This window comes from Callorhinchus milii, unplaced genomic scaffold (assembly GCF_018977255.1).
Source record: "Callorhinchus milii isolate IMCB2004 unplaced genomic scaffold, IMCB_Cmil_1.0 Scaffold7, whole genome shotgun sequence".
In the NCBI taxonomy this organism is placed as follows: domain Eukaryota; kingdom Metazoa; phylum Chordata; class Chondrichthyes; order Chimaeriformes; family Callorhinchidae; genus Callorhinchus; species Callorhinchus milii.
The window spans coordinates 865,194-877,834 of NW_024704748.1; the positions used below are offsets into that span (position 1 = coordinate 865,194).

Here is a 12,641-nt window from a genome sequence, read left to right on the forward strand (position 1 = left end):
CTTATCACTTTGTCGGAAGGTCTCAAAGTGCTATGCAGGATTCACTGTGAAGTGTACTGACTGTGTATTTTGTGGGTGAAATCAGCAGTCAATTTGTGCACAGCAACTTCCCGCAAACAGTGCATTGCCTAAAAAGCTGGTGAAAGCCGATTTGATAACAGCTTTTAAGAGAGAAGTAGATAATTATTTGAGAGGACAAGTTTGCAGGGCTATGGGGAGAGAGCGGGGCAGTGGGGTTGATCAGGGCTATGGGGAGAGAGTGGGGGAGTGGGGTTGATCAGGCTATGGGGAGAGCGGGGAGTGGGGTTGATCAGGGCTATGGGGAGAGCAGTGGGAGTGGGGTTGATCAGGGCTATGGGGAGAGCAGTGGGAGTGGGGTTGATCAGGGCTATGGGGAGAGCGCGGGGGAGTGGGTTTGATCAGGGCTATGGGGAGAGAGCGGGGGAGTGGGGTTGATCAGGGCTATGGGGAGAGAGCGGGGGAGTGGGGTTGATCAGGGCTATGGGGAGAGAGCGGGGGAGTGGGGTTGATCAGGTCTATGGGGAGAGAGAGAGAGTGGGGTTGATCAGGGCTATGGGGAGAGAGAGGGAGCGGGGTTGTTTGGAAGCTCTTTTCAAAGAACCAGCACAATCATGATGAGCTGAATGGCCTCCTTCTGTGCTGTATAATTCTATGATTCTATGAAACAGCCATGAAGTAACAAATTGCATAAGTGTAGATATAATCAATTATATATGGGGGTACTGTCGGCCAGTACATGGAGAGAGAAACTCCATTCTCTTATAATAGGGCCACGGGATCTGTAAGGTCCTCCTTAAGCACTTGTGTCGGATACCCGGCTGACCAAAAAAAATCCCTCCCCTTCATAAATCCTACCTCTGTCACTTCCATCACCTTCCATCCCGCTCAGGCTCCCAGTCCGTCTCAGGCTCTCTGTGGCGTCTGCGTTCCCAAACAGTGATGTCCAGATGTTGTTTGTTCTGTTCTGCATGAAGGAATATTTTGTGATTGTCACTTTCATTTCTTTCCCTCTCTCCCTCTTTCGACACTGTGAATTTTTCTCTTCAATGACAATGGTTTTATCATGAGGACGTGAATCAGTCAAATCAACAGATTAGAATTACATCATGGGGAAAGCACCTACATTGGCAAATGGTTTTGTTTTGACACTTCCTTTCTGATGCCTGACTCATAATAATAATAATCCTTGCATTTGATATAGCGCTTTTCACGTCGGGAGGACGTCCCAAAGCACTTCACAGAATATACTGTAAAGTGAGTTGACTGTATATTTGTGGGCGAACGCGGCAGCCAATTGCGCACAGCAATGTCCCACAAACAGTCATAGATTGAAAATGACCAATTTAATTATTGTTTTTTTTGTTTGTTTTTTTTTGGAGGGATTATTATTAGGCGTGTGGAGTAAGGAAACTTGCCCAAGGTTTCGCCCTCTGCCTGGAATTGAACTCAGGTCTCTCACTTGCAAAGCGAGTGCTCTAACCACTGAGCTACAGGACTCATGTGGCATGCCAACACGGCACAGACTGGTTGGGCCTGTTTCTGTGCTGTGCAGTCTATATAATCTAGGTAAAGGATTCTCAGTGTACATTACAGGGTCACAGACTATCCACTTTACTGCTGTAAAATAACGGCGTCGGTCAGTCTGTGTGTGGGGGCGTGGGCCTTTGGTGGCTAATCACAAGGGCAAATCCTGAGTAGCCAGTCCACTGCAGAATCAGCGAGCTCCCTCTGTCATTCTCAGTCTCTCTCTGGGCACCCTTTTCATGGATAGAAACCACAATTACACTCTGGAACGGATTGCGTGTCTCACAGAATCCTGTTGACCTGCGCTAGGAGGGCAGCTCCAAGGCGAGTTGGAAGTTCCTGACTTGGACCTGTAAGATTCTCACCATTCTCCTTCGCCCACACCAACCCTTCCCACACTTCAATCTGGCCCACGCAAATGTTCCCCCCCTGTACAAAAAGGGGAAGAAGGATAAACCCGGTAACTACAGGCCAGTCAGCCTAACGTCAATAGTGGGGAAACTTCTAGAGACTCTAATCCGGGAAAAAATAAATTTTCACTTAGAAAAATATGGGTTAATAAAGGACAGTCAACACAGGTTTGTTAAAGGCAAATCATGTCTAACAAACCTGAAAATGAGTTTTTTGATGAAGTGATGGAGAGGGTGGATAAAGGTAGTGCAGTTCGTACAGTTTATATGGATTTTCAAAAGGCGTTTAATAAAGTGCCACATAACAAACTTGTAAGCAAAATAGAAGCCCAAATACAAGGGTCAGTGGCAGCGAATAAGAACTGGCAGGGAGACAGAAAGCACAGAGTGGTGGTGAATGGTTGTTTTCCTGACTGGAGGGAAGTTGCAGTGCTGTCCCTCAGGCATCGATATTGGGACCATTGCTGTTTTTGATCTATATAAATGACTTGGACTTGGGTACAGGGAGGACAATTTCCAAGTTTGCAGATGATACTCCCCCTCTCTCTTCAAACCCCAGGGATACTCTCATGGGTCTGATGTTGAACACTGGACTTCTCCAACACTGGCACGAGCCGAGAGATGCCATGAACAACAAAGATGTCAGATCAGTCACTGCACGCTTGACCCTGGAAGAAACTCTCCATCTCAGCCCCTCTCTAGCTGTCTTCATGTCACGTCTAAAAACCTGACTCACTCCTACTCCCTATTCCTCCCCCCCCACCCCCCCAGTTGTGGCATCTAATCCTGCTGTTGTTGAGGTAGATCATAGAGAGAGGGGGAGGGTCGAAGAGATGGTGGGAACAATAATAATAACAATCTCTGTATTTGATATCGGGTCTTATGACATCGTTGAGACATCTCAAAGCGCTTCACAGAATATACTGTGAAGTGGATTGACTGTGTATTTTGTGGGTGAAATACAGGAGCCAAATCGTACACAGCAGCACAATTATTTAAAACAAATTTTTAAGAGATCATTACCCCAGAAAAGCGATCCGCCAATTGATTCATAACTGGGATCCTACTTACTGCTGAGTAAACAGAGGCGTGTGGAGTAAGGAAACTTGCCTAAGATTTTGTGGTCAGGGTGACAAACACATAATAACAGTGTTTACTGGGCTGAGAACAGCAGGAAAGTGACGGGGAGGAAACCCGTTGTTGAAACCTGTCAATGACCAGAAACATACTGCGTTTGCTTACATCACCAATTTGTAAATTGGGAAATGGCGCCCGTCACACTTTCAACACTGATGGGGAAAAAGGATTGCCATCAGAGAGGAAGTAAACAAACATTGTGTTTGATTTCTGATTCGCTACCTACCCGGAGACTGGTGACCACAGAGCTCAGAACAGGACCATTTTTTTAAAAAAAATTTGCCCAGCCGGGTGTCTGACATGCAGAAACCCATCACCATGAGTAAGAGTCTCCACACCAAGCTGAGAATTTCAGGCATCCCACCCAACATGTAAATCCCAGAGATAGATTGTCAGAATGGAATGCGCTCTCTCGCTCTCTCTCTCTCGCTCTCTCTCCCTGGACGGCTGCATCCTGCTTACATAATTCCAGACGTTATTAAGCCGAGGTTGGCAAGAGCCAAGGCTGGCAAGAGCCAAGGCTTGGGGATCCCAGATTGTGCATTGGAGTAACTGCTGGAATCTAACCAGCTAAAACACATTGGTATTGCTGTCCGGCAAGCTTTCCTACTGCTTGTCCAGCTGGGACCACCCTACGGTTAGGGCTTTGGCTTGCAGCGTTAAACAGTAGCTGCCCCCAGTCCTGCCATGTGCCAGGCTGGACTGTGCTGTCATCAGCAATGCCCTGGAATACTGCTCAGAAACCAGAGACCACACAGAGGGCGGACTCGATTCCGACATTCCATTACCAGGCTGTCACCTTAGAGCCAATTCCTTGATTGACACGCCTGGCAATGGAACACCTGGAGCTTGGCCAAGCACACCACACCTTCGTAACCCTCTGCTTGAAGAAATGTTTCCTAACCCAACTACACCTTGGACCCTGCTTAAGAACGGAACAGGACAGTCAGAGAGAGTCCAACTCCTCAGCTCCTAAATTACCCCATTGGGTAAAGACACTGTGAGGTACAACACTCACCTCTACAATCATAGGTACAGAGGAAAACAGGAGCATTAAAAGGCCATTCAGCCCATTGAGGCTGTTCCACCAGTATATTACCTTCTGGAAGGTCTTTTAATCCCAAAGCCTTGCCGTTTCACCACACCCAATAACATGTCTGCAACCTAAATCTCTTTAAATGTCTCTATTGATTCAGTCTACACAGCTCCCTGGGGCCGAGCCCACCACACCTTCACAACCCTCTGTGTGAGGAAATGTTTGCTAACCCAACTACTAGCTGAGTTCTGATGTTAAGGTTCTTACGCTTGTAATGATCTCTCAACCAGAGGGAAGAGTCATCCACTGTCTAATCTGTCACTACTGTATTGAACACCTCAATCAAATCACCCCTTAACCTTCTCTGCTCTAAAGAATCTAACTCCAATTATTACTCCACACGCCTCTGTTTACCTGGCAGTAAGTAAGAATCCGGTTCTTAGTTGATTGATGGATCGCTTTCCCGGAATACTTCCTTCAAAAATAAATAAAAATAATAAATAATTTGATCACTGTATCCACGGCTGTTTGTGGGACATTTCTGTGTGCAATTGACTGCAGTGTTTCTCCCTCAAAATGCACAGTCACTCCACTTTACAATATATTCTGTGAAGCATTTTGAGACGTCTCAACGACGTGGTAAGGTGCCATATCAAATGCAAGGATTATTATTGTTATTATTAATTGATGCATTGATTAATTAACTCACACTAACTGGTTAAACTTCAGCAGTTACATCACCCCCCCACCCCATACACACACGCCCTAGGACCTCACCCATGGCTAAGTGGGTGTGGGGGAGAACGTGTTCTATCCAGATAAAGAGGAATTTTCCAGCCCATTCCAACATCTAATTATCTTTTCCAAAGTGTCTCAGCCTCACCCACACTTCCTGGCAATCTCTTCCCGCCGTTAATTACTCCCCGGCTAAAGAAATACTTCATGGTATCTGTCCTAAAATTCCTGGTGTAAAGTATGCCCTCTTGTTCTGCTTGCATTGGATCATTACATCCAACAGTACAGTTCTGGGTTTACTTTCTCAAATCCCAGTTAACATTTTATGCCCCTGTATAAAGGTCCCTCTGAGAGTGACGAGGCCCGCTTTGCCTAATCGTTGCTCATCATAGCTCATTCCTCGAACAATGGGCTCAGCCTCGTTGCTCTCGACTGCATTGCCTGTGTCACAGTGACCGGAACGGTACAGAACTCTATGTGCAACTTGACCAGAGAACAGTTACAAGCCCGAGTGTGATCTATGGGGATGTGAAGTGTGTGAAATCAATCTGCTGTGCATGTGTGTGTATGTGTGTGTGTGAGGCAGAGGACAGAGTGTGAGTGGAACCTGGCAAGGGTGAAGCAGCAAAAAAAAAAGGCCTCTGGATCCACTTGGCTTCAGTGGACTCCTGTAGCTCAGTGGTTAGAGCGCTCGCCTTGCAAGCGAGTGACCTGGTTCGATTCCCGAGCGAACCGAAATCTTAGGCAAGTTTCCTTACTCCGCACACTTCTGTTTACCCAGCAGTAAGTGGGAACTCGGTTGTTAGTTGATTGGTGGATCATTTTTCTAGGAGTAATAATCCCTTAATTTTTTTAAAAAAACGAATAATTTCATTATTCAATCCAAGACTGTTTGTGGGACAGTGCTGTGTGCAGTTGGCTGCCATGTTTTGCCCACAATATACATAATATATTCTGTGAAGGGCTTTGAGATGTCTCAAAGACAAGATAAGGTGCTACATCAATGCACGGATTATTATTCTTATTCTTATAGCTCAGTGAGTCTGACAGAGATTTATAGAGGGCATTGAGAGCGGAGAGAGGAGGAAGGACTTTTTTTGAAGCTCAGTTCAGTCATTTTGTGGCTCAGGGAAGGAAATGCTCCCCAGGCTAGTTCTGAACTTAACTTGACCTTGGAGTTATCAGGTTTGCCTCCATCTCTCTCGCTCTCGCTCTCTCTCTTGTCATTAAAAAGGCTCGTTAAATATAAGAGAGAAAGGGCAACAGCGTGAGGGATCTTGGATTAATAATAAGCCGTGCCGATCGACCACCTTTCATTATTGTGAGGACATCTCAAAGCGCTTCAAGGGACACACTAAAATGTAGTGACTGTGCCTTTCAAGCCCTCCATGGTTTTGCTCTTCCCTCCGTTCTGCAGGCACTGGTCTGCTCCATGTCCCCCGCCCTGCTGCCTTCAGTCTCTCTGCCCCCACCATCTCGAACTCCATCCTAGAGCCCCCCAGCCTCACCCCTCCCTTGCCTACTTCAAGGACTGTCTCAAGAGCTTCCTTTTGAATCGTGCCTTCGGGCATCTTCCCTCCTCTGATCCCTTCTGATCCCTATCCCCAGCACAGGTGCAAACCCCTCATTGTCCAGTGCCTTGTGACGTCCTCCCAATGTGAAAATGCAATTTGTTGTTGTTGTGGACAAGTTTGCCTACAGAACACAGACTTTACACTGAAACCCAGTGAAGCGCTTTCAGACGTCTCAGTAATGTGTTATAGTGCTGTAACAAATGTAAGGATTATCACTATATTATTATTATTATGCATTGTCATGAAGCATATTTCATCCTCATTCCCCCCCATCAAGTTATCAAATAATAATAACCCTTGTATTAGATACAGCACCTTATCATAATAATAATCCTTGCATTTGATATAGCGCTTTTCACGTCTTCTTGACGTCTCAAAGCGCTTCACAGAATAGACTGTAAAGTGAATTGACTGTATATTTGTGGCGAACGCGGCAGCCAATTGCGCACAGCAATGTCCCACAAACAGCGGTGGATTGAAAATGACCAACTTATTATTGTTTTTGGTTTTGGAGGGATTATTATTAGGCTCTGTGTGGAGTAAGGAAACTTGCCCAAGGTTACGCCCTCTGCCTGAAATTGAACCCGGGTGTCTCGCTTGCAAAGCGAGTGCTCAAACCACTGAGCTACAGGACTCCTCCTGTATCATGCCTTTGAGTCATCTCAAAGCACTTCACAGAATACACTGTAAAGTGGATTGACTGTGTATTTTGTGGCCGAAACGTGGCAGCCAATTTTTTTTTATTACAGCCGGAAAGTGATCCGCCGATCAACTAACAACCGGGTTTCTATTTAATGCTGAATAAACAGATGCATGTGGAATAAGGAAACTTACCTAAGGTTTCACCCCGCCCGGGATCCTCTCGCTTGCGAGGCGAGCGCTCTAACCACTGAGCTACAGGACTCAACATAGTCGTGGACCCGAAACGTTGACTCACTTTCCTTTCTCCATAGATGCTGCCTGACCTGCTGAGTGTTCCCGGCAACTTCTGTGATTGTTTTTAGGTTAATGGACTTGGCTACAGACTACAGCAAGGGAAAACTCAACAGCGCAATCATTCCCAGGCGGATTGGCTCCCTAAATAGCCTCCCCCTTCTCCATGTGTGAGCCCAGGCAGGAAATCCCCTCATTAAGATATAGCGATTGCCGCTGTCAGTGATCGGCAGGACCACACAGTCTTTTGGCACACGGTTTGGCTCATTTTATTACAGGATCGCTGGACCGTGGTGGGGTGAGGGGGTGGGGATTGAAGGGGCAGGTGACCGAAAGCACAGACTCGAAGAGGAAGATCTTCAACCGTAACCTTAACCAAGTAAAATAAAATGCCAAAGCTGCCAAACACATAAGGTTTAATATGGGCAGACACCCATCATGCGCTAAAGTGATTCCCTCTCTCTCTCTCTCTCTCTCTCTCTCTGTCCCCCCTCTCTTTCCGTTCCCCCCGCCCCTTCTCTCCTTGCCCTTCTCTCTCTCCCTACCCCCCTCACACCCGTACTCTCTCTATGTCCAACTCTCCCTCGCTCCCTCTCCCATACTCTCTGTGTGTCCCCTCTTTCTCCTTCTCTCTCGGTCTCTGTGTCCCTCTCTCTCTCCTTCACACTGTATTGTCATAGATGCCGTCCTTCGGATGAGACATTAAACTCACCGGTGTCTGTTAAGGACGTTAAAGATCCACAACATGATTGGAAAAAAGTTTAGTGGGACTTTGCTGTGCACAAACTGATTGCAGTGTGTGCTGCTAATACACATAGGTACAGCAAATGCAACTCTTGTCAGTGCATTCAGCAGTTGATGATCTCCCGGCTCCTCACACAACCACAAGTTGTCACAAACAGAAAAATATAATTGTAAAACTTCACATCTCAGGAACAGCACATATTGCTTAAGATGCGAAAATATAGTAAGAACGGACACTTTTCAAATGGAATCTTATTAATAATAATAATCCTTGCATTTGCCATATCAAGTCTTTGAGATGTCTCAAAGCGCTTCACAGAATATATTGTAAAGTGGAGTGATTATGTATTTTGTGACCAAAACTCTAAAGGCACTTCTAAGCCATTGAAATTGGCTACGTTATCTGTGAAAATATACCTTGGGACGTCCTCCCGATGTGAAAGTCCCTATTTAAATGCAATTTGTTGTTACTGAAGCTTTCAGACAGAGGATGGATTTTTTTTTCAATACTCCCATTATGCACTATTCTGAAAGAGAAAGGAGTCTCTCTCTCCCCCGATGAACTGGCCAACAATCCCCCAAATAAAATTGGTCACTCACTCCATGACTGTGGGCATATTGGCTGCTGTGTTTGTTCACAAAATACAGTCACTGAACTTCATAGTAAATTTTGTGAAGCGCTTTGATGATGTGATAAAATGCCGTATCAAATGCAAGGATTATATTATGTGGGAGAATCCATCAATTATAAAAACTAGAGAATTAAAAACCTAAATGGGGTAGAGGAGCAAAGGGATCTAGGGTACACATACACAATTCACTAAAAGTAGCAACGCAGGTTAATAAGGTCATAAAAAAAGAAAAACAGGCATTTCTAGAGGGATAGAAATGAAAAGCAGGGAAGTCATGGTGAACCTTGGTTAGACCACACTTAGAATACTGTGTGCAGTTCTGGTCCCCACATTATAGAAGCGATGTAGAGGCACTGGAGAGGGTGCAGAGGAGATTCACAAGGATGATCCCATAACTGAGAGGTTATGTCTATCAGGAAAGGCTGAATATGCTTGGACTCTTTTCTCTTGAGAAGAGGTGGGTAAGGGGTGACTTGATAGAGGTTTTTAAAATAATGAAAGGTTTTATTGGGTTGACATAGGGAAGATGTTTCCATTTGTGGGGGAGACCAAAACCAGGGGCTATCAATATAAAATAATCACAAATAGATCAAATAAGGAAGTTAAAAGAAATGTCTTCACACAGAGAGTAGTGGGAATGTGGAACGTGCTACCACAAGGAGTTGTTGAGGCAAGTAGCGTAGATGTATTTAAGGGAAAGCTCGATAGGTACATGAGGGAGAAAGGAATAGAAGGTTATGCTTGAAGGCTTAGTTGAGGAAGGGCAGGAGGCTCATGTGGAGCATAAACTCCACCATAGACCAGTTGGGTCGAAGGGCTTGTTTCTGTGCTGTATATTCTAATGTATTCTAATGTAATTCAGCCAGTGTTCTCAATGGCAAGCTAGCTGGTTTTAGCTGGTTAGACTCCAGCAGTCACCCCAACACACACTTTAAGATTCCCAAGCCTTGGCTATATCACCAACAATTTGCATTAAATTCACCCTTTACACAGGATAGTTTCTCGGAGCGCTTGACAGTGGCGGAGTCTGACACCGAGCCAGGGGGAGAGGGTCAGGGAGGTGACCGTAAGCACAATCAAAAATGAGGGTATTTTGGTGAGATTTGTAAGTGGGGAGGGAGGGAGCGGGCAGGGCAGAGGGGTTGAAAGGAGAGAGTTGCTCACTAAACTGTGCCTGCCTAATACTCTCCAGAATTAAGTAAGCGGCGGGTTGGGGGGACATCCCCCTGGGGAGAGAGCACTTCCCATTCCAGATACAGGGACATTTCCAATGTATTTGGCAGCCAAACACAAACTTACATTTCACACCTGGTGGAACTTAACTGGTTTGGACACTCTTAAGCATGGTGATAGGCTTCAGCATATGTCAGATATTCGGCTGACCAAATAAAGCCTATTTCTCTCCCCCACCCGTCCACCACCACACACACACACACAGAATCCTGCCTAACCCAAAGAGGGCTGAGAGTCAGGTTGATACCCATCCTGGCCAAACAACATGTAGAGACATAGTGAAGTTGGTTCATCGGTTTTAGATATTGTGCATCAAATTTAACACTGCAGTAAACCCTTCACAAACTTACCCACCCTCCTCCACGGACACCTTTAGGACCTTGGGCACCCTAACTATCCCAGCCACTCAACTTCCCATAATAATAATAATAATGCTTTGATATAGCGCTTTATTACATCTTCGAGACGTCTCAAAGCGTTTCACAGAATATACTGTAAAGTGAATTGACTGTATATTTTGTGGGCAAAACATACAGCCAATTGCGCACAGCAGTGTCCCACAAGCAGTCGTGGATTGAATGACCAAATTATTGTTATAATTTGTTATTATTATTATTATCCCCAGAAAGATATCCACCAATCAACTAAGAACCAGATTCCTACTTGCTGCTGGGTAAACAGAGGTGTGTGGAGTAAGGAAACTTGCCTGAGGTTTTGTCCTGCCCAGGAATTGAACATGTGTCCTCTCACTTGTGAGACGAGTGCTCTAACCATTACGCTGCAGGATTCTACATCCCCCGCTCGACCCTCCACAGCATACTAACATTGCACTCCTGCTCTCAGGTACTCCATTGCATCAGACTCCATCTTTCTGCCTCCCACACACACATAGACAAAGGTCACCTGAAGACTTAATCTTTGCCAGTTCAAACTAACAACTATATCAACTAATACCCCACTTCTCACCTCTTCAGCTTCCTTCCCCAGGCTCGGTCGAGACACTATGAAATGTCCTCCAGAAGTGAAGGGCTTTATACAAATGCAAATCGTACCATGGTCGTAACAAGAGAGAGAGGACTTTTAAGTCATCATTGGGCGGTTGGTCCAAGTGTGGAGCGATAGAGAGAACTGGCAGCGATAAGATAAGCACAGAGAGGCTACAAGAGGGAGATGGGAGGTAGGAGATTGAGAGAGACAGAACGAGAGAGAGAGAGAGAGAGAAAGAGAAAGAAAGGCACCATGAAAAATAAACATAGATACAAGGGACACAAAAGACAAAGAGAGAATTATATAAGAATGTAATGAATAGCCCCTGCGTCAAAGTTGGTCACGATGGAACTTTTAATTCCTTCTCAAACCCCCCGCCCCACCCCCCCAACCCCACACACCCCAGACAAAGACACTCACACACACATTCTCTCGCTCTCTGTAAGTGCTGAGTCACACTGACTCCGAGCTTTGCTTACTCCACCCACCTGCCTCGGTTTGTATCTTATCAGCTTGGTCCGGTTGGGTTGCTGTGAGCAGGGATACTAATTACACATCTCGGACAAAATTGCCGCCCTAATTTTTTAAAGAATTAGCTGCTGTGATAATTAGTGGATATTAATTCAATAAAAGTAATAACCCTTGCGTTTATGTCTGACACACACGGAAACCCATCACCGTTGCTTAACAGTCTCCAGACCAAACTGAGATTTCCGTGCATCCCCCCTACACCTGGAAATCCCAGAGATAGATCGTTGGAATGGAATGCGCTCTCTCTCCCTGGAGGGATGCATCCTGCTTACTGAATTCCGGGGAGTATTAGGCGCAGGTTGGCAAGAGCCAAGGCTTGGGGTAACTGCTGGAGTCACTGTGTGAACTGCAGACAGATATAATAATAGCTGATTAAACCAACTTGGTGGACAGAGAGTTGATTGCTTTCAAAGGCCAATCGGCAACATTTCCTGAGCCAAAAGTACTCCCCAAGTGGAGCGGTTTCCAGGCCGCCATTGTCTTAAATACAATAATATTAATTAATTGTCCATTTGACCAGTGCCTATAACATTGAATTGCTTCAAAGCACTTCAGAGGGAATCTAGTGACTATGTCTTTTGTGGGTGCTCAGCAGACAATTTGCACACAGTGACAATGTGAACGAGTGATTTAACTGGAGGACTGTTGGGCAGTCAATGCATTTTATAGTGAGTTCCTGTGAAGCGCTTTGAGACGTCCTCCCAATGTGAAAGCTCCTGCATCAAATACAAGGATTATTATGGTCAGTTTACAAATAATAACAATAATCCTTAAATTTGATATAGCGTCTTCCAGACGTCTCAAAGCGCTTCACAGAATAAACTGTAAAGTGAATTGACTGTAAATTTGTGGGCGAAACGCGGCAGCCAATTGTACACAGCAGCGTCCCACAAACAGTCGTGGATTGAAATGACCAATTTATTATTGTTTTTTTTTCTTGAGGGATTATTATCAGGCATGTGGAATAGGAAATTTGCTCAAGGTTTCACCCTGCACTTAATCCTGATGGGTTAGTTGAATAACCTAATAATATAATATACTCCTCCTATTTGGTAACCTTTATGCTTCTTGCCTTGATTACAAAAGCCGTACAATTTAGAAGGGATAGTTTTATATGGTGGAAAATATCCTGATATCCGCAGGT

The 12,641-nt window shown here is 45.3% G+C and overlaps 1 protein-coding gene across 3 annotated transcripts in view; it reads right to left on the reverse strand.

Annotated features, from left to right (window-relative positions):
• slc25a28 (solute carrier family 25 member 28) overlaps positions 1-11,276 on the reverse strand; it is a 56,909-nt gene extending 45,633 nt beyond the window's left edge. The window contains exons 1-2 of one of the 3 annotated variants that reach the window (XM_042337121.1): positions 10,946-11,276; positions 877-980 (exon numbers count right to left, since the gene is read on the reverse strand). In XM_042337121.1, coding sequence (XP_042193055.1) covers positions 877-901 — 25 coding nt within the window. In that variant the 5' untranslated portion in view covers positions 902-980; positions 10,946-11,276. Of the gene's footprint in view, positions 1-876; positions 1,104-10,945 lie in introns of those variants that run through there. The other 2 variants (XM_042337120.1, XM_007909094.2) reach the window with 2 other exon arrangements.
• Positions 11,277-12,641: the final 1,365 nt, after the last annotated feature.